The sequence below is a fragment of the Takifugu rubripes genome, chromosome 22, assembly GCF_901000725.2.
Source record: "Takifugu rubripes chromosome 22, fTakRub1.2, whole genome shotgun sequence".
In the NCBI taxonomy this organism is placed as follows: Eukaryota; Metazoa; Chordata; class Actinopteri; order Tetraodontiformes; family Tetraodontidae; genus Takifugu; species Takifugu rubripes.
In genome coordinates, this window is record NC_042306.1 from 4,894,584 (window position 1) to 4,917,175 (window position 22,592).

Sequence of the window (22,592 nt, forward strand, 5' to 3'; positions counted from 1 at the left end):
ACGATGGGGAAAAGGAGAGGATAGAAAAGAGTAAATCCTCTGATAAACAAGGCTCCCTGCCATCTCCAGACGCAGGATTTGCACAAACAGGAGACGATCGACAACTTTCTCATCCGTGAAAGGAGCAAGTGTTGCTCACAGCTCAGGGTGCAACAAGGGTCAAGTTCCTGCAACCCGAGGTGGGAGTCAAGGTCCCTCACCTCAAAAATGTAGCATGTTCACACATGCTGTTTCCTCTTCCTGCCTCTGCGTCAGCCCGGCACAGCCTCAGCACGGTGGTGGTAACTATTTTAGAGCCCCCGGCTTTGGAACACGTTCATCGGGATTTTCTCTCTTGGAGTTTCAGCTATTGTGGAACACATCGATCACATTCTACCGGAGGCAAGATGCTGCACGTAGGACTATTTATCAGGCCGGATCACAAAGATGTAATCAAAGGTGGAAGAGTAACTTATGACACTGCAGATTTATGGACTCCTCACAGGCGCTGAAGCCCCAGTAATAGAAACTAGTGGTAAATCATTATTTAATGCTGCTTTAATCAATAGTCTAAACAATTGGTTTGTCTAGATTCACCTGTTAAATAAATCCTGAGAACCTGTTCTGTTGTCTGAGGTTGGGTTTGTAAATTGAAAAACATCATGACTGATGCCAAAATCCACCTTTAACCAGCCAGCAAACAGCAGTCATGTGACTAATTATTCCTTATTACAAATGTTATAGTTAGGTTTTAAGGTTTTTTTATATAGGGAAAAAATAAAATAAAAACAACCTCTCATGCAATTGCAGGATTTACATTGTAAAGGTTTTTTTTTGTTTTTTAAAGTATTTACAGTATATTTGGAAAATCCTAATTTATGCAGTGATGTCTATCGTGTAGATATCAATCTGCTCTGAGCATGATTCCGTCAGGTATTTGTAGATTTATTTTTTAATACTTTCAAGAGTTTCCTGAAAAGAGCTGCGTGATTAGTTATGGCAAAATGTTCAGTGAAGCTTGAGTTGGAGGGTAATTGTGCACGTTACTCATCAATGGAGACTGAAGCAATAAATTGGTCTGTTTAAAACATTGTTATTTTAAATTTAATGCAGAAGCCAGCTTTTACTACACTAATGAGACAGGGACACATTTTAATTTCCTTAAAAAGTGAATGGAAAGCATAGTGTTACTACATGAAAAGGTTTAGGACTTTGATTCAAAGATGCATCAGAATAAACAGCAATTATTCCACCACTAATGATTCTTGGAAAGTAATTTTCTCTGCGCTTTAGTTTCTGGATGCATTTTTAAGCGGAGTTATTGAAGCGTTTTTGTCTGGACCTGCTCTCTTTGACGTTTTCAAATGTAGTTTTTCAATTAGAAATAAAAGGGGGGGGGGGGGGGGCTAAGCTTTATGACATGGAAACAAATTTAGATTAAAGGCTTTTTTTTCGTGATGATATCCTTCCGTGAGGATTAATTATCACCCTCCTGTAGGTGCTTTTGTGTGACTGGGTGCTTGGAGGAGGCTCAGTGGATGAGAGGCGGCTGCGGAACTCCGGAGGGAAGAGAAGAAAGATCAGATTAATGAGGAGATGCTGATGAGCTTTGTCCTCTCGGTTTCGCTCTCTGCCTGGTCAGAGATGAAAGTGGAGGATGAGCAGGAGGACAGATGCAGATGGGGGCGCAACGGTGGAAGTCTTCTGCCCTCCTCTCCGTCTCCTCCTTCGTTTTTCTCTGTACCTGCTCCGTTATCTCTTTCTCTGCACGCCTCCGCCATTTGTCGCCCCTTTTATTAGTTTCTCCTACTCTCCTCCGCTCTGTCTTTCTCCTCCTGTGCCCTCCTGCTCCGTCTCTTCTCTGTTCTCTGGTTTCACGCGGGGCTTCATGGCGAAACCGGACCTGCCGCTGCGTTTGTGGGGGCTGGATGGAACTGGGTTGCTGGGGTTTCAGCCACAAAGAAAAGCAAAACTGCACTTAATAAGGCCGTTTTTGAACTGCTGCCAAAGTCCAAGCCCAGACTCACGCACTCTCTCTCTCTCTCACACACACACACACATTCTTTCTCTCCCTCTCTGTCTCTCTCTTTCATCTCTAATTTGATATATTTCTGTCCGTCCATTGATTTGAAATAGCCAAATTCAAAATAATGATTTGTTCTTTGTTTAGGTCAGTTACAGCATGAAGTTATTTCCCATTTACTCTGCACATACATTACTCAAAAAATCATTTTCTCCCTTCATTCACTGAAAGGACTTTATTTTTCAATCATAAATTACATCCATCATTCATTTATTAGCTAATTTTTTCCCCAGCATTCTAAATACAGCATGACCTACACGCTTAGGGGACATTAAGGATCTCTGGACAACCTAACTTTACACTAAAAGAAAACTGTATAATAATGGTCAAAAATCTGAGAATGCAGATCTTAAAATAAAGACATTTCTGAATAAGTATTTAGATGATTGTTGCAAATTTAAGATGAGTGGTGCTATTTTTCACCTGTTTATAACTTGTATATTTGGCTTGTCCACCTTCTACAGCAGCACAACTCCCTGGCACGGTCAGGATATGAGAACTTCAACATAATGTTCTTCTGCATCTGGAGCCAAAGGTTTTCCTTTGAATGTGCAGGTAGTTCTGGCACTGGTTAGAAGAAAGTTTACTTTTATGGCCAATTTCCACAAAAAAACAACATAACAGCCCTAAAACCTCAGAATTATTTTAATAATGAAGCACTGTTTATCTTTGAGGTTCTCCTAGTTTCCTAAAGAAGCAAAAAAATATGTTTTTATTCCTTCTGATATAATCCTGACATGTGATCTGTTTGACATGACTAAGTTCGGGTGCTGCTATGTGATGGTCAAAGCCTAAATATTCAGTGAAGTTGAGCAGAGCTCAGGGGGAAAGACCAGATCCTCATCAGTTGGACTAAAGAAGTGCAGAATATTTTGGGATTCAAAGGGAATCTCAGCTACACGTACAGACATGTACATGTTTATTTACAGCCAGAGCAGAGCAGTGAGGATCAGAAGTTCAGTCTGTAAACCACAGTTACCCACAAGGGGATTTTCATGATGATTTGGGTTCATTATCTTGACTCGACGCTATTTTATGTCGGTGTTGTAAACCATGAATTGGAGCCTCCTGCTTTTACTCGAGCTGCAAGTGTTGGTTCAGCACAAAAAGGTGATTATAATACACATGTTTATCCACTGGAGCCGTTTCAACAGTCTAACAACAGCAGAGCTGATATGAAACGCTTCTCACAACATACATCATTAAGGTATCTGGGTACCTTTCAGCTAAATAATATATGTCTTATTTCATTGCCTAAACTGAAGTGCACACCCCAAAGTTTACAGGATGTGGGTGGAGGGTGAGAGAGATGTTTTTTTCTGTGGAATTGTTGGCCATTTTTCTGTAGAGTGTGTCATCATCCGCAGGCAGTGACAGACTGGCCAATGGGGCAATGTGGGCAAACGCCACTACCGCCGAAGCGGCTGTAGAAGCAAATAAGTTTAAAATGAGGGGAAAACGCAAACAAACTAGGAAAAATAGTTGTCAGTGCAATAGATGGGGCCAAATGAAAAGTGCATGATGGGTAGTGAGAGCAGGTCAACAACACACAATAAAGGAAAATGGAGCAAAGAGGGAGAATCTAGAAACTCTACAAAAGTGAGACATTTATTTTTCATGCTCTGTTAAGCTGTTGTAAAATCAACTTATTTTAAGTAGATCTTGTGTTTGATTTCACAACATGTCATGTATCGAAAATATATAAACCATTTCCACAGAAACTAGTTCCCTGCTTATTTCTGGGGTGAAAGGAAAAATCACCCGTGCGTCAGCTGGTCAAATTACTGACAAGAGATTTGCATTTGGACTTTATTCAATCAGCGTCATCAAATCTGACATCTGAAGGGCAATGAACATAATTACCTCAAGCCAAGTGTTCCATGACAGAGTAAGATACGTTTTAACTTTACTACAAGATGCCATTGCTGTAATAGTCAGCAGCTTTGTGTGTTAAAAATGTGTACACTTAAAGCACGGTCTACTAAGATCCCAGCAGTGCACCTATTGCCCCTATGCCTCCTTCTCGCCACAATGACCACAGCATTCTGCCTTTCAAATGTGCTAAATATTGACATAGAAACACCACCCACACTTTCAGGCGTGATAAATCACAGTGAAGATGCATTTTGCAGTATTTTGCTTGTTCTTTTATATACATGCAAACCATTAGTAGCTCAGTAGTTTAGAAGTTTCCAATTTGGATCCAAAGTTGTCTTTGTGCAATGTGCTATTTTTTGTATAAGAATGCTTCAGGTTATATTGATATTAAATAATTGCTATTTTACACAGCGCGTGTATCCAGACCTTTATGTTCAGTTGTTTTGGGATGGTTATTTAAATGACTTTATCTGTCATTGTGGCTGTGCAATTATTATTTCTAATGTTTCCGAGGGTCCTGAGAATAAAATGTGCCCCCTGTCAAATTGCCAGGGCCTCATTTTGGTGCCAGTCCATCACTCTCTGCAGGTACATCTTTGTCTTAATCTCATTACCTAATTTTGACTGGGTGGAAGATAATGTGGTGGAAGATATAGCCACTGTATTCATCCCACTCTAGCATTTCACATCATTTGTCACAGTTAAACCTGCATTAGAGGCTTTAACAAAAGAAGTTAGCTCATCTTAACGCATAATGGGGTGTTTATCGGAACAAGTTGTGTTTAGGTGCTGTTCCCTATCTTTCCCGACACAGATGTGATATAATTTAGCACTACTTACTTCCACCATGCTCGGTTGCCAGGAGTATGGATGTTTTTCAACTGTGCGAGCATGAGGGACCATATGGTTCCACTCCCAGCTGTCATATCTTGTTAGTAATTGGCTGTCATATAACAACGTGGAGTGTCAATATGACATTTTAGAAGCAAACAAAGATCTAAAAAAAAAGCTATTGTGTGAGCTCTTTTAGAGGTACAGTTCCATGTGAAGGATGCTATCGTGAAAAAAGTGGGTCCGTCGATGATGCTGACAGTTTGACTCTCCTTTAAAGAGGCCCATCTCACCTGAATTCACTGTTCATTTGTCCGTCTATTCCGCCTAGATCTTTCTGTCCACCCCAGCGTAACAGCTTCAAGTTGATTTCCAGGCTAGGCGGGTTGTACCAGGCTGTAGCCGTGTTTCAATGTTGTGTTCACACACAGAGCCCAGCTATCTGGAAAGTGTTAATGATGATGGATGGAAGAGAGAGCTTCCACAGAGAGAAAAAAATTGAACAGAGATTAAAGTGAACGAAGATCCAGACAGATGCGAGCAGTAGGACACTGAAAGGCTACACTGACACTAATGCTCTCAGAGGGTCGTGTGTGTGTGTGTGTGTGTGTGTGTGTGTGTGTGTTTGCAGTGTCAAAGTACAGCCTTCTGAATGTCAGATTTAGTTGAGCAGGAAAAGTGTATCTGACTTTTTTTTTTAAATCTTCTTATTCACTTGGGGGTAAATTTGTGTTTTGCGATACATATTTCATCCAGCTATCCAGACTGAACCTTTCTTTGATTTTGTTTGGTGTGTTTATGTCTGTCTAATTTGTTATCCTCCCGAGAAAGCTGCTCCAGGTGGTTTTCTGTTCTGTATGTTGAACAGAAGTCTTACTAGCATTCGACTAACAAAAGTAAATTCATGATATTTATTGGTCTATTAACAAATTAAAAATGATTTCCATGTTTGTCGGAAAAATCTTCCGCCCTGTAGTCAACCAAGCAAATAAGTGTACTCCACACCTGTGCTGACTTTTGATTTGGCATTGTCCTATAGAGAGTGTGTAGCCGTCAGTGATATTATTTGTCCTGATGGGCGAAAACAAGACGTCAACACTAATTTACGTTAATTTGTTTTACTTTGGCTGGCTACCTAACTAATTATTATTGTACAATTATCAAAGCCTTTCGACCCACATGAAGCCATACCAATTTCTCTTTAATGGAAAATTATAGGGTTTGTTTGGCTCTGTCTCAAACTTTTTTTTGGTGTCATTTAAAATTTGACAGGTTTTACTGATAAACAACACATTTGTTTAAAACCTATTTTATCTTTATTAATGTAATAACCTATTTTGTCCTTGAATAAATCATCAGAGTGGGTTTAGTGTCTTATTGGAGATGGTACTCCTGTGTAAAGTTATATTTTTAGTCAAAAACACACATTTTGAAATTTTTAAAAGCTCCTTTGTTCACATTTGTTTACAGAGTATTCCACTTTAGGAGACATCGCTTCCTGTCCTAGTCACATGAAAGTCACCTGATCACCACACCAGGAAGTTTAGTATATTTTGCTTATTGACTTAATGGATTTAGGTCAAATATAAAATTGATATAAAAATAAAAAAGGTCACATTTAGGCCAAATTAAGAGGATCTTATGGGTTAATAGTATAACTACACTAAAAATACATTTACATTTTTACATTTAGGATTCTGAAGATTATTATAAACATTAGCTAAAATTTATATTCATATAGGGTTCTGATTATTATTATAAGTATTCTTTTAGGTTGAACATTTACAGATTTAGCAACTGAGGCTACATCCTTTATATCTATATAGGTGATATTAGCTGGAGGCACAGCTCCCTTTTTGAATAGGTGTGAGATTGATTGAGAAGTTTTAGCTTTCAGTTAGTGTGTACTCAAGTTTTCCGTCCTGGATCAGCAGACAGTCCCTTTGCCAGGGTGGGATGTGAGCAGACTTTTCTTTCTTCTGCACTGTTAAAAATCCAACAGGCTTTGTTCCCTTTCAAGGGAAAGTGTGATTAACTCCATCACCGATCCTCTCTAGATCTGTATTAGATTTCCACTTTATTGTTAATGCTGTGTCATGAAACCACGCTTTCCACAGTTCAATTGGAGCAAATTCAGAGCAAAATTTTACCAGTCAAGAAAAGAAGAATTCATCACCAAATGTGAATTATTGCAGAGGAATAAAGGTGGAGTGGACAGCATGGGATTCCAAGAATTTCAACGTGTTAGTAATGATACAGTATTTAATTACCAACAGCATTGAAAACAAGAATTCTTGAATTCTTCTACTTGTGATAGAAAGGACCGAGGCTGTAAATGTACCGCAGTGCTCTTTTTCCACGGATCTCATCTTCATACTTCTGAAGCTTTCTCTCCGCTCTTCCTCTGTGTTACCTACTTCTATAACCATGACTCTTCCTTCCCTCTTCGTGTCCTTGATTTCCTTTATTTGTTCTTTGGCTGTTTTCCTCTCCCACCCAGTTTCTTCTGCCAGGAGGGCCTCTCTTCCATCTGCTTCAAACCCTATTATTCCAGCCTCTTCCATCGCCGAACACAAACACCATGAACATGCTGTGCACATGGATTTGAGCCATCAAGGTCCACCGACTGCCCTGGTTTGGGGATCTATTTGAAACAGGGCGAGATTTTATTAAATGGCGATTGCAATTCTGATATTCCACATTCAATTTCCCGGGTAATCTCCACGGGCCCCTGTAATATTACAGGGGATAATCTGGGAAGCCTGTGGGGTGAATGAAAGCTAGAGTGTTATTCTTGGGTCTCCTGTAGTGCCTCTGTGACACATCTCACCAGCACCTATTACACCAGCACTGTGAAATGGGAATGTTCTGGAATGGAAAAAATATGGGTCTAATGAAAAGCTGCAGTGGTGCCTGATGGATTTCAGCTTGTTTACTGAAAAGCACTCTGTAAAGGTACTTAAAAGCGCATCTACACGGGACATCATCCATCCATTTTTCACAGAGAGAACCCACGCAGACAAGTGGAGAACATGCAAACTCCACACAGAAAAGCCCGTGGCCCCAGGGGATCAGAATCCAGGACCTTCTTGCCATGCTTACTGGAAAAAATGGTAAAATGCTGAGAAACATGGCAAATGTTGCTGGTGTTCATATGCCCGTGGGCAGTCGCAATTGACATGAAATAAATGAATAAATAACCTACCCTGTGAATGTAGGGTGCTGAGGACAATGGAGGGAGCAGAAAGAGTGAAGCAATATGAAAAACCTTGCTTGTTCAAGTGCAAGAAACACATAGAGCCCCCTGCTAATAACTAGATATAGAAATTTTCTCACAGCACCGCTTGAGGTGTCGTCTCAACACTGAACACGTGCAAGTGGGAACTTCGGGTTTTGAGTCTGCAGTATGTACAGTCTAACCTCCAACAGGTTTAACAACAACCGCTGGCTGGGATCCACTTTTTTTTTGAAACATTTTTTTTAATGTAACCAGTCAGTAAGTCACAAATCTGGGGAGAAAAAGAAAGCAGAAAACACTTAAGATGTGGAAAAAGAGATTGCACAAGCTGCACAGACGAGTCTTTAAGGGAGTGAAAGCTGCTCAGCAAAGCTGCAGGTTCTTGCTTTTTTGCAGTGTGCAAGAGGTTGTGAGAAAATACCCCAAAAAAAGTTTTAAACATGATGCTGCTATTCCTAGTATCTTTCGTTTGTTTATTTATAGCAATTTACTGTACAACATGGCTTTTGACTGCAAAGCTGCTTGTTGGCTGGCTGGGAATGCACCAACGGTTTACCGTTCTTTTAGAATGGGCTTGCTGTTGTGCATTAATAAACACCAACGCAAACGTGCATGTTTTGCATGTTCAGAGGAATCTTGGCGACCAATAACGCTCTGATCTGTAAACTCACACACTTAGCATGCAGACACATGCTAACATGCTCACGTAAACATAAATAAACACAGCTACAAGGAGGAAAAAAGAGGTAAAGAAGGGCAAAGATATAATGTGTCACACAAAGGGTTTTGTATTCACACGCACACACACCCTTCTTATTTCTCCCCATCTCTGGAATAATCAAGCAATTACAGTCCTCCGTTGGTTGCCTCTCTTGAAAATGACTGAATGATAGAAAAAGAGATGAATAAGAGAATGGACTGGATAATAAGATTCAGGGAGCTGAAAGTCTTTATTGTCATAGAGCCTCGCGTCAGTGGGAGACATGAGTGGAACGCACACACACACATACACACATACACTTCCTCTCTTTCCCTCTTCCTTTTCCCTCCTTTCGTATTTCTTTTCTCAAGTCACTTTCTATGTCTCCCTCCACATACCCTAAAGCCAAAGAAGCAAACTTGATTATAAACTCAAATTTGACCCTGAAAACTGGACCGCTATAGGATCCCAGAGATGCAGAAAAGCCGTCTCCGGGCAGGCACGATGCCGCAGCACAGCGTGGCATTTAGAGGAAGGGAGGAATTATTCACTTTCCCCATGGCCACCTTAAACTGTCACGTGGAATGAGCTGGGAGTTCTGGTTTGCATTTATTTACATGTTGATATAAGAAAGTGGACCCAGAATTCTCAGATTTTATTTGCTGTGCGTTTATAGAAAATATGTTTATGATACCTTGAGGAGACAATGCTCCAAATAGTCCCTTCAGTAAGATTTAATTTGTAATTGCGCATGTGCTCATATTTATTATTACTCTCCTGTTCAGACCTTGAGCTGATTGGGTGGATTTGAGTATGTCGCGCACTCTGGAACGCCGCGTGCATCAGTATCCATGCTCAGAAGCTCATTAGGCCGATTATATCGAGTTGCTGTCGATGGATGTCATGCCGCTTGATGAACCGTTCTGTCATTAGCAATAAATATTTAATGATCTGGACAGATGCTCTTGCAGAATAAGATTGTTTTCGCGTGGAGCCATAAATCTTAACATTTGTCCTGAGCAAAAATTTTAACCAGCCATGGGGTGCATTTATTAACCTAAGTGCTCTCCAAGATTGTGTTAGTATTTATTATATTTATAGTAGAAAATGTGTACCCAATTTTAATAACTATTGATGGTTACATGACTTTGGATGGACTTTGGGTGAATCTGTCAAAGCTATATACGTGTGATTTTTTGTCACGCAAATTGCAATCATTTTATTTACAGACACCTTTGATAGCAGTCAAGGACACAATTCAGGGTAAAAAACATATACAAAAAAACAATGGAACAATTTTTAAAAAGACACACTCTAAAGAATGATAAACAGGGTACTAAAATCAAGTACGGATGAGGCTATGTTTTAGTTTGAATTTGAACAAATGGATTTCAGGTGATTTCAGAGCAGAGCGGCTGAATGCTGGGGTAGGACGAGGTGGTTGGAGGCAGATCTGATGGTGTGGTGATGTGGAGGATGTCTGACAGGTGCAGGGGGGTGAGGCTGTAGATGGACTGCAGGGCAGCAGGGTTTTAAAGTCTAGAGGATGCTATATAGCATTTAACTGAGCTGCAGAGTTTTGTTGAAGCCAATGGAGGGTTTTTTGAGTGAAACAAGAAGTTCAAGACCAGAGGCAACGACGCTATGGACAAGTTGGTGGACCAGTAATGATGTTTGGCTGAAACGAATGTTTCACTGTCTCCGATGACCCTTGACCTGTGCTGCCAGGATGCAAGATTTCTTTTTCACTACTGTGTATTTGGAAACTGAAGGTTTTAATTGAAGATGAGAGAAAGAGAGGGCGTTGTGGGTGTGTGTGTGTGTGTGGGGGGGGGGGGGGTTGGGGAGATAGAGCTTAGTGTCATCCATATAACTGGGGAAATTGATATATTTATGGACTATATTACCAAGAGGAAGGAGGTAGATAATGAAAGATGAGGGGGTCCCAAGACAGCGCCATGGTATGTGAATGATTTGAGTTGGATGATGAGTGCAGCCAGAGCCATCAGGGCTAAACTCGTCTGAGGGTCTGCGGATGATGCCAGTGGAGGTTTGAGGAGGGTAGTGTGAAGGATGGTGTAAAAGGCTGCGCATGTAGGATGGCTTCTGACACTAATCCAGACCCATGAGGTCACCGGGGAATTTTATTGGTATAAACTCTGCTGCGAAGGGGCAGGAACCAGACTGAAATTGTTCAGGCAGGTTATCAGGGAGTAAACAGAAGTGGAAATAACAATTCCCTAAAATATTTCAAAGGAAGGGGATTAGAGATGAGGTAACTTTGGGCTCATCACCAGGCTTTGCTATGTTTATTACAGACTGCAGTTATGGCATTATGAAGGATGATATGGTAATAATTACTGGTTTTTATTTGAATCAGAAATGCAAGTGTATAAATCTTTTTTAATAAAAGAGATTCTAAATATTTTTAAGCTAAAGGGGAGAAAGGTATTCTTATTTGGTTCTCTTGACTCATTTAAAGTTTTGTCCTTAATTTTTTGCCAAGAGTGCAGCTAAAGTCCCACCCTAGATTCAAATTGTACATTTTTTTTATTTCAACAAACACAATAATGGACAATTTGGTTGAAGATTTCAGTGCAAAAGATCCCTCTATCACCTAATGCCAAAATTCACATTGTCCAAAGATAATTTTGGTTCAATCAGGTGCAGATGTAGTTACCTTATCTATAAATATGGATTTGGAACTGTCTCTCCACATGTAATAATTGCTATGTTGTTTAATGTTTGATTTGAACAAATGATGCTATATGTTTATGTTATAAGTTTTGGCTATGAGCTTTCACAGAATAAGTTGATAAATCATTTTTTTACTATCATCATTTCTATTGCTATTATTTAGATGAATCCTGAAAAGCAAAACTTTCTCATTTATTTGAATGATTTTGACTATACACTGATGATTCACAAGCTGCTCCTTCAGAATTAAACAAACACACATCTAAACACATTTTGATTTGTGGAAAAGAAGAGTGATCTGGTCTGATAAAGCATGTGGCGCCTTCATCTAAGCTGAGTTATTATCTTTCATGTTGTCTTCACAGAATTTCTCGTCTTCTTCTTTTTAATAATACATTCCAAAGCCTGTGCATTTTAAATTTCACATCAGAGAAATATCTTTAAGATTAAAAAAAAAAGCATCTTTCTCCACACAATGTACTTGCACAGTTTTCCTTTGAAGCTAACAGCTCTCTTTCTGTCTCTCCCTCCTTTATTTCCTCTCTTTCCCTCCTCCTACTTTCCTCTCTCAGTGGGACGTTTGCTGATCGAGTTCAGCTCCCAGATGACGATGGAGCGAGTGCAGAAAGAGAACCCCAATGTGACCGAGGGAGGCCGCTACACGCCTCCTGACTGTCGGCCACGGTGGAAGGTCCGTATGCACCCGTGTGGTATAAAACAAGTCAAATGTGTGCAACAAACAGGAAAAATGGCCAACCTAGAGTAGAATACACAACTAAGCATCAAAGAGCTCACATCAACAAAAACCTGCTGCTTTGATCCCACCTGTAAGGCTAAAAACAGAACATTTAAGTCGCTTGTACATGTCCTGACCAGGCACCTGACATCAGCTCAATATTTCTTGAAAGGTTTTGCATAATGAGAAACCAGATATTCACAGATGTTAATTAAGTTTCCAAATGTGGAGATGAAGCTATCTTGTCAGACAGTCAAGATGTGCTGCCTTTCTTTGATATCTATTAAGCTCTTTTTACTAAAGTTGGACAGACAATTATTGCTTTCTCTCTTAAAGTGATTGAACAACCCATAGCAGAGTACACTCAATAAAATAAAAGAAACAGCGATATCTGCGAAAGGTTAATGTGTCACATAGTCAATGTGTATTCATCATCATTGACCATCTTCAGCCCATCTTTCCTGATCACTTGTCCACTAATCTTAAGCTCTGACAGAACCCCTGCCTTCAACCAACTGGTAGAGATAAAAAAAAAAAGATACCCATATCCTTTTGTCTTGTTTCATCCATCTCAGATTAATATTCAGAATAAAACCGATCCTGTCAGAGTCTAAGCTAGACAAAGTAATCCAGGCTTTCATCTTCTACAGGTCAGAGTACTGCAAAACTCTTCTGTCCCTCATGTCCCAACGGTTCCTCTCTCACCTCCAAAAGGTTCATAACACTGCAACAAAGCTTTATAGGTTTTAACGGATATACCGGTATATACTGGCCTCCTTCTACTGGTTTAAAATGGATTTTTAAAGGTCACTGATCACTTTTCAAGCATGTTTAGGTCTCACTGTCAGTTATGTAAGCTTGTCTCTTATAATCTAACCTGGTTGTTTAGAACTTTGGGTAGTCAAGGTTGAGGGTTATAGGTAGCCTCGTTTGCTGTCAGGGCCCTTTGGTTTGAGGAGATGAGGCTTGCAAGGTTAGTGAGGTCCGGAAGAGCGTTGCTGAGGGTGCTACAGCATCTTCTGTTTACAGAAGGTGGTGATGGTTGTTAATTTTAACAAATTTTAACTATGCAGTCGATATTTAACTTCATTACTCCTCTGCACCAGCAAATGAACAAGCACATTAAATCCTTGACAGAGGATTTTGGAAGAGGTAGAAGGTAACATCTGGAGTCAGTTAGTCTTCTGCCTTCTGAGCAGAGCGCTTATTTTCTCGAGAAAGACCAGAGAATCACCTGGAAAATTGTTAAGCTTCTTACAATAAATTCCCTGGTGGTAAGGCTTTTACTGTGAGGGACACTGGTAAGGTGGAATAGTACTTTTCTCTTCCCCTGGAATGTGACATAAACAAACTCTACCTCCTCACTTCATAGGTAGCCATCATCATTCCATTCCGTCATCGGGAAAACCACCTGAAGTACTGGCTCCACTATCTCCATCCGATTCTCAGACGGCAAAAGATCGACTACGGCATCTACATCATCAACCAGGTAGGACCCGCGTACTGTCGTTGTACCAAACATGCGACCCACAATGCGACAGGAAAAACACGTTTAATACCGAGAAACACTGAAGACAGTCAAGGCAAACAGGGCTAGAGACAAAAAAACAGATGAATAGTCGCAATCTAGGAATCCAGACAATATTTATCTCAGGCTTTTTGAAGATACATAAAAGGTGGAGTACGGAATAGTCATTACATAGTTATACAGATGGAAAAATGACAAACTGAGTGAAACCGAGATTAATACTGCAGAAGCAGGGAAACACCAGGAAAAACAAGGTGACAAACAAAGCTACCACATCATAACAGGTATGTTGTGACTTTTAGCAAAACATGTCAGATGTATATTTGCATTTTTAAGGACGTAACATATGCTGTTCATATTGGAATCTCTGCTACGTATAAAATCTAATAGATATAACTTTTAGAACCGCCATCATTGTACACTCCCAGCTATGTATGCTATATAGTGGTCAAAATTATCGCTCATCTATTGCTTGTGAATGTGGTATATCAACAATTTCCCGAGGAGTTGTTTGCGCGTTGTTTCTTCAATGTGATGCGAACGTCCACTTGGACTCCAGGATGAACCTATTGGAGCATAAAGGTCAAATGCCAAAAGTTTAGGATCCTTCTATACTCACTATCTAAACGCCAACAGGATTAAACATGTTATTCACCTAAAGTTTTGAAAAAATGAAAGAGACCACATTTACAAGTCAAAAGGATGAAAAGAGCATCTATGACAAACAGGTTGTACAACTCTAATTGTTCCAGGATCAATGTGATGCTAAATACTTTTTGTCTTCTTTAACTGACTTTTAGGGCCTTTGAGGGTCCCATATATGCATTTATATGGCACTGACTGCATGTTACATGTCAGGTTTGAGGCAAACCTCAGCAATATTCTCCTAACGCCTATTAGTATTTATTTTAGCAACACATATCTTAGTTTGTACAGTTTCATGAACAGTCACGCCAATAACTATTGAAATCGTCCAACATGTTAGTGCTAAAACTCAAAAATTGTGCTCCTTCAGCGTTCAATGAAGTATCCTAAAGTATTGTGATGTATAATAATGCAATGAGCCTGATTTTCTGAACATTGTCTTATAGTCTTCCATGTGGCAAGCTCACTTCATTTGCATTATGGGTAATGAGCTCTTCTTCTGCCCTCTACTCTCCCGGTGGGCTTGTGCGTCATTTTAATCACTCCCCTTGTGGAAGAGCCCTTTAGTTACATCTGCCATGCTGCGTTCCACTCCTGCTGCTAAAGCTTTTACAGCAAACCTTTCCTTTTTATTAAGACTGGACTTGGACCTGTCCAAAGATTTTGCACCAAGGTCAGTTTTGGATTTTTCATTAAACTTTATCATCAGTTTAAAACTCTAACAGTCGTGTGTGTTTGCCTTTTTTATTTTCATCTAATTGGGTTTGTTTCTTCTTTTGTTAGAAAAAGTCTGATCTTTGGACAGGTTAATTGTGGTGTTTCTCAACCTGTGGGTCGGGTCCCCATGTGGGGTCAAATGGAATTAAAACTGGCCCTCATGAAATGCCTAGTATTTGATTTTAAATAATTACTTATTGCTTAAATATTTTTCAACTTATTATTCCAAAATGTATCAAAAATACCACATCCAATCTTAAACAGTTGTATTCTTTCACTTTCTGGAAAATATAGCAGGTCAAATAAAATGCAGCATATAACAATAGCTGAGCTGGCACATCCTGATTTACATCTTTTAGATTTCACTGTCGCCCGTCTAAGATGCTGCACCTTTTTTCCCTCCAATAATTCAGCGTTTCAAATTCAATCTCAATTAGCAATGAGATTGTATAGTTATTTATGGCCGTTTCTTTGATTATTTAGCACCGCCAGCGGGTTCTTCTTTATTTTTTGTATCACTTCCTTCAGCTATGCCCCCTCTGTGCTACACTGTCAGCCTTGTAAAAGTACATCCAAATTAATGCTTTTACTTTGACAGCATTGGTGCATTTGAGAGATTCTGAAGATGACAACACAAATTTTAATTTCTTTGAGTTTTACAAATTTTCTGTGAAATCAAAAGCACAAGGTCACACACTTTTGTGCTACAGGAACACAGCTTCTGTCAAGCCGAGTGTGTGCTTCTTGTCCAATGCTTCTCCCATTGTTTGGTTCATGCAGACACACAATCTTTTCTGAAATACGGTGCTGCCAGAGAGGTGCGGTAAGTAGGCGTTATGGCAGGATCACGCGGAAAAGTTCCGCAGCAACCTCGCAGTTCTGCCCTGCCGCTCTGTTTCCTGTCTGTCAGCGGAGGACTGGGGCCAGCGTTTGTTTGTTGGCCATGAGCTCTTCCTGTAAACTGGAGGGGAGCCCAGAGAGAGGGGCAGAAACAGAACCGAATAACAGGTGTAGAGACGGGGAACAATGCGTAGGCGTGATGAAGATGAGAAGAAAGACGCGCAAAGGTCGCCGAAGGCGGCCGGAAAGGTGTCGTCATCAACAACATCATTACGTAATGATTGACAGCGACAGGGAAACTATACACATCCGACGTGATTTAATGTTACAGCCTTGGATGTTCAGTCTTCCATAAACGTCATGTATATAAAGTATTGACACTGTATAAAACTGCAGGAGAATAACGTGAATGCCTCTAGTGCAGACGTCTGTGAGCCCTCACTAGCATTTTAATACATCTTTCTCACACACTTAGAGCTGAAGGGCACCTCTGCATGTGTTTCTGCTCGCACAGACAGACCTTTGAGGGCCTGTAATCTTTTTATGTACCCAGTTAATTAAAATATAGCCATATTATAGCTAAAACAGCTTATTTCCACAATATTCATGCAAATAAAGGGACAAAGTCTGTATTACATAAGCAATAATGAAAAGACATACACAGGCACCCTTATTTCTGATCATGGAAGCTAAGATATAGATGCTAGCATAACGTACAGATCGCTAATTTAAGCACACTGGCGAGATAATCCAGAAGCATGGGGTTGTAAAGAAGAACAATAGAAAAACAGGGGAATAAAACTGTAATATTTTGAGGTGATTTTATGAGTCAGTCTTAATCTTTTTTCTTGTGGTGTTTTTGCATCAGTAGAGGATAAAAGAGGAGGAACAGTGTAAAATGCACACAGTGACATCTGGTGCCAGCACACAATGACAGAATAAGCTTCTGTAAGGACCCTGGCTGCATTAATCCTCCAAGATACGCCTCACTACCTCTTTTTTTCTTTCTGTCGCATGCGTTCACACAAAAATTCACACAGGACAAATCCTGTTCGCAGTGAATGAGTTATTAAGACGATGCAGCACACTTATTTTTGCTATTGATTGGTGAAAGGCTCAAAGATGCGTTAGAGACACACAGTATTTTACATAAGGGAAACCTTCTAAACTTTAACAGTTTGACTTTACGGCATCTGTGAATCAAAACTAATGATCTCTTTGATTGCTGCAGTTTACAGCTTTGATCCAATTATCCTTTTAAGCCCTTTCCGCTAACCTTTCCAAGAACTTTTATTTCCAGGGATTTATTTACACTAAAAATAAATGTCTTCTGTGTTTCTATCATACTTTGATTTTTTTCCAAATAGGCTGATGGAAGGAAGATGGGTGCGCTGCTGTGACCCACTGTGGTTTTCATATACACTTTGATTTGGTTCACAGTAAAACAAAGTTGTTTTAGCACGTGTCACACATTTACCTTTGACAAAGAGCCTGAAGATCGTCACCGATCCACTTTGATGGCTTCATTTCGTTTTTCTATTTTCTAAATGATCAAAGCACAAATGCACAATCTATCTATCAGTGCTGTACTAAAAGAAAAGATTTCCAGCATAAAGTCACACAATTACAAGAAAAAAATGTAGAAATACTGCAAGGATATTTCTATTTTTAGTACCAATTTCCACTTGCATTTTTCTTGCAAATTAGATTTTTCTCATAATATTGTGACTTTGTCTTCAAAGTATCAGGGTTTTTTTTGTAATTATGTTTTCAGTATCATCCTTGTGTGCAGTTCTCTTAAATTAAAATTTGTGGAAATTAACCAATCAGAGTTGTACAGCACATGGCCCCGACTCTCAGGATTCCAAAGCATCGAAAAAGACTGATAACTGTACTTTTTGGGTTGAAGAAAGGTTTTTCACCTGTCAAAGCGTGTCAAGGATGTTCAAAATAAAACTGATAAAGGTTCCTGTTGTGGAAAAGGGTCATTGTGTCAAGGATGAATGAATGACTATTGTGCTATTGATAGAGCACCAATCTGTAGGGAATATAGATTTAGATTTTTAATGAAAGTCAAAATTATATTTTACTGTCAAGCCTGTAAAATAGGTTTTTACTTTAGAATATTGGCAAACCACTCATGTGGTCTCTGAGCATTTGAAGGACATTGAGAGAACATCTGCTAATACCTGCTCTCCCGCCTAAACTTAACAGCTGCATCGAAAATCCCATTGTGTCTCTTTAGATGAGTGAAGGTTTTTTTTTACTTGATAATATAGAAAGGAGGAACAGTGATATGAAAATTGGTTCACTGAATATTCATGTCCCGTCATTCTCTATCTCCACTCGGTGGCATTAATCTTTTTTATAGGTATCGGCAGAACAAAGCCAATTTAATTATAACACTCATTATTTCCCATGCAGATTAGAAAACCACATTTTAAAATAGTACAGGTGTGGGTGAGATATTTAAGCATAAACCTCTTAGACTAAAGAAAAGGATACATCTTTCCTGTCTTTCAGGCTCCATTTCTCCATCTTTCTTTCCTCCCCTGCATGGATGGTGTGGTTTCAATCCTCTGCTTCAGGAAATTAAAAATGATCCAGCAGGGTGAAGAAAATGAGAGAGTTTCAGTGCAGTTGACTGTGGAATAGGATATTGATTAGACGAGCAGCATCTTTGTTCCACTCGTCCTCCTCCCCCCTTCTTTATTTCACGTCACAGTGTTTGCCGGTGAGGGATCTGTTATGTAGAGAAAGGATAAAATAATATTCTTTGTTTTGCACTGATAGACCCCACTGAGTCCTAGGTGCAGACACAAGGCCCCCCTAGGTGAGAAATCGTAGATTTATCCAGAAATAGTTCTTGTCACAGAAACTCGAGCCTTTGGCATCACTTTTTTATGTAAAAAACTCACGGGTTCTGATCCCAGAGAGTTCTCATCAACGCCTCAGTGTGTAGACAAAGAAGGCGATTCTTTGTTCATCAAAGAGAAACTAAATTCAAACTCTTCTTGCATAAGGGCGCACAGCCATCAGTGCCCAAGAACCAGGATCTGGAGTCAGCACCAACGTCAAGGATACTGAATAAAATTTAACTTTAGCCTTTTTGGCTGAGTTTTAGAATTCTGTGATGTCATGTGACCAAAAAAACAGGCCTTTCCAGTCAAGGATTAAAACCCAGAACCTTCAGTGGATGCTGGTTGAACTAACTCTTATCATTGTAGAACAGACTCGACAGCTCGTGATCTCAGCCCGACTTTGACGATACATTTACATAGGTGGTTGATGTGCATCCCCCAGTGCTCACAGGTGCTTTGAGAATAAAGGTTACTGTTCAGAATAACCCAATTTACAGTCAAGTTGAGTCTTTTTAAAGCAATTTCTTTACAAAGAAGCATAGAGGAGTATGGTTTTTATGCTCAAGTTGAATAGGCATATTTTGGTCTTGAGTGTGCTGTTATGTACTCTCCAATGGGCCCCCATCATGCTCTTGCCTTGCCTTTTCTCCCCTATCAACCACTACCTAACCTGACAGGTAAATGAAGGGGTTGAGTTCCCCTAGTGGTTGCTGGTTAACCATCAATCTGGCCAGTGTTTTGGTATTTGCCTTGAGTACTTTGGTCTTCTGTGTGCTGATGAAGAGACCTGTTTCAGCTGGTTTCCCCTTTCTTAAATTGTCTTGCATTAGTTGGGGGTTGTGGGCCAGAAGAGCAATATCATCTGTGAAGTCCAGGTCTGAGTTGTGTAAGCAGAGTCTACTGGATCCCATTTCACCTGTTGTAAGTAGCTTGTCTCATTAGCCAGTCTACTGCTAGGGGGAACAGTAATAGCCACAGTAGGCAGCCTTGCCTTACTACTTTTGTGACATTAAATGCTTCTGCCAGCTGGCCTTCCTGTATGATTCTACGCTGCATTCCTGAATAGATGTTCTTGGGTATGCTTTAGTGCCAAAACACTTCCCTATTAGATTGTCAAATGCTTTCTCAACGTATAGAAATACTTTATATAGCGCTGACCTAAACTCAGTAATTGTTAAAGGACGACTCACAGGGTTGCTGTTTGGTCAGTACGTCATCTATTTCGTCTGAACCTACCTTGGTTGTCTTTAGCTCTGTGTCCACTGCTGCCTGGAGTCATTGCGAGATACCCCTTTTCAGAATCTTACCTTGTAGAGATTATACCACTGTTCCCCTGCAGTTGTCAAAGGGGCTTAAGTTCCCTTTCTTGGGAATTTTATCAGTTGGCCTTTCCTTCCATTCCTTAGGCATGTTTTAATCTTACTACAGAACCATCTAGCATTTGTGTCGCTGTTTCGATCTGATTTAAGAGCTTCTATAGATATATAGTCAGGACCTGGTGCTTTGTCGCATGATAGCTTTTTAACATTTCCTTTTGATGGTGGCCTGGAATCAACCGAGAGGATTGCATGTCTTCGTTGCAGGATGGTTGATTCAATCAATTCGAGAAGTGCTCAAACCACCTCTTCATCTGTTATTTTTGTGTTATTAGTGGTGTTCCTGCCTTATTTTTAACTCGGTGGTTCCCATTGTGTTTTTTGGTCAGGGGTCAGATGTTGTAGAGTGCATTGATGTTCTTCTACTTGCGGCCTCCTCCACTTCTTTTGTAAGCTCATCCAGAAAGTTTCCTTTATCCTTCCTATTGCTCCTTTTCCCCTCTCTCTTCACTCTGTATGCTTCACTCTGTATACATGCCTCCCCCTTTTGCTGCTCATTTTATTGCTTTTTAATACACTCTTTTGTTTCTTTCTGGTCCTAATCTGATCAGTTGAGAGCCTCTCCAGAGGTTTCCTCTTCATGAATTCCTTTACAAGCTCAAGTTAATGCCTTCCTTACTGCTAGTGGTGTTCCATTGTCAAGGGTTCCTCCTTGGTTCCTTCATTCCTTTTGCATTGCTATGGAGTGATTTCTAAGTTACACTTGGTAATCTGTCAATATATCATTGATGGCCAATCGTGGAACATTGTAGAGCTCACCTATTGAGGTGCTATTATGTTGTTTTTCAGCTTAAGTTTAACTTATACTCCTTTTTTTAATTGGTCTGTGTTAAGATTTAGTTTGAACAGGACCCGGATGCAGACAGGACACAGCCAACTTGGTCTAAAAGGGTTTTTTTAACTGAAAGAAGTCTTGAATCTTAAGAGAGCTAATTTTTTGCTAATTTCCCTGATGGACACCCCCTAAAGGGATCAATAAAGTACTCTTGAATCTTGAATCTTGAGAGAAGAACTGACATGTTACTAGCTCACGAAGTTCCACCGAGTAGATTCGCAGAGTCCACATCTACCCCCTTAGCTGATGGAACGATCCGACACTGGTGACCAGGAGCCCAGGGCCTAAATAGCCAGATGACTGCCAATAGGCAGCAGGCGTGACTGTCACTAGCGCCAGCTGCTGGAAGATGGCTCCACCACGCCCCCTGGAGAAAGAACAGAGAAACAACCAACAAAAAATGCCAAACAACACCCAGGACCCTAACAGTGTGGATCAATCCACCATTGTTTGGCACTTAAGCATTTTCCTATTGCCAGCAGTCACAGGCCTGGCTCTATTTTTCTTCTGTCTTATATGTCTTGGCAACGTCTTCATTACACATTTAAGTGTGCAGGAACACTGCGAGGTAAACGAAGGACAACATGGAAGTCAAAATTACAATTGTAGAAGCTACAGGCAGAGGAGGTGATCCCCATTTGCCTCCACGGTGGCTATTATGGGCGAAGCTGTATCCTGTGAAAGATTGTAATAATGGATCTATTAAGAGAACATGATAGAAGAAGTGGCCCATCAGAACAGGACCGAGCCCGCCCAACTTTTCATATGTGACACATCCAGGAGTTGATTGAGGCTTGTGACGATATGCTATAGATGATTTTTTTTTCTTCTAAAATAATTCACTCAAATATGCCTAGATGTATCAACTTTAACAGTAATAACACATTTGTTAGGTTTAATCATTATGATAGTCCAGATCATTTTAATTTTTTTTCAATGAATAAATCTCATCATTATACACCAAATTAATAGTTGAATACTGGGTGCGGTCATCATATATTTAATTTCTAATTTTAACTTATTTCAAATAAAGAACAGAGTAAAATAATTTTTTACACCTATATCAAGAGAACTTTTACTTTAAAATTTATATTTGACACAAAATGCATATATTATTCTATATATTTCACAATACATTGTTGCATAATATTCTTTACAAAAATGATCATTTAAAAAAAAAAATCCAAATTTTTTCTCCAGAGGCCATTTTGTTTTTGTAAAAATCTTTGTAAAGACAATAAGATGTACAGTGAAAGACCGGGAAAAGGGACGAGATCAAAAATATACTGTTGGCCACAAAACTAGTTCTACTATTCAGCGTAACCTACATATTCCTGTATGGGGACTTATCTGTCATTCTCACCGTATCTAACGTTTATCAATCAAACAATATGGGGAGGGGAGGTCATGAAATTGACCTGCATGGTAATGTTGAGGGGGCATAGCATTGGGTAATGTTGAAAGTCAATCTGTTAGGCCTTAAATTGGGTGAGGTTAAGCTTTGCATTAACTGGTTCCCATTCTGCTTCCTTCCAGATTCAGAAATTCCAAGTACAGGTGCCATATGCCTTCATTTCATTTGCAATAGTCTGTCCTTTTCTTGTGATATGCTTTGAGCGCACATTCCATGAAACCATCTTTGTGACAG

General features: G+C 39.8%; 1 protein-coding gene across 1 annotated transcript in view; it reads left to right on the forward strand.

Moving 5' to 3' along the window:
* b4galt2 (UDP-Gal:betaGlcNAc beta 1,4- galactosyltransferase, polypeptide 2) overlaps nucleotides 1-22,592 on the forward strand; it is a 98,898-nt gene that overhangs the window by 33,761 nt on the left and 42,545 nt on the right. The window contains exons 3-4 of the mRNA XM_029831240.1: nucleotides 11,979-12,097; nucleotides 13,515-13,631. Coding sequence (XP_029687100.1) covers nucleotides 11,979-12,097; nucleotides 13,515-13,631 — 236 coding nt within the window. The remainder of the gene's footprint in view (nucleotides 1-11,978; nucleotides 12,098-13,514; nucleotides 13,632-22,592) is intronic.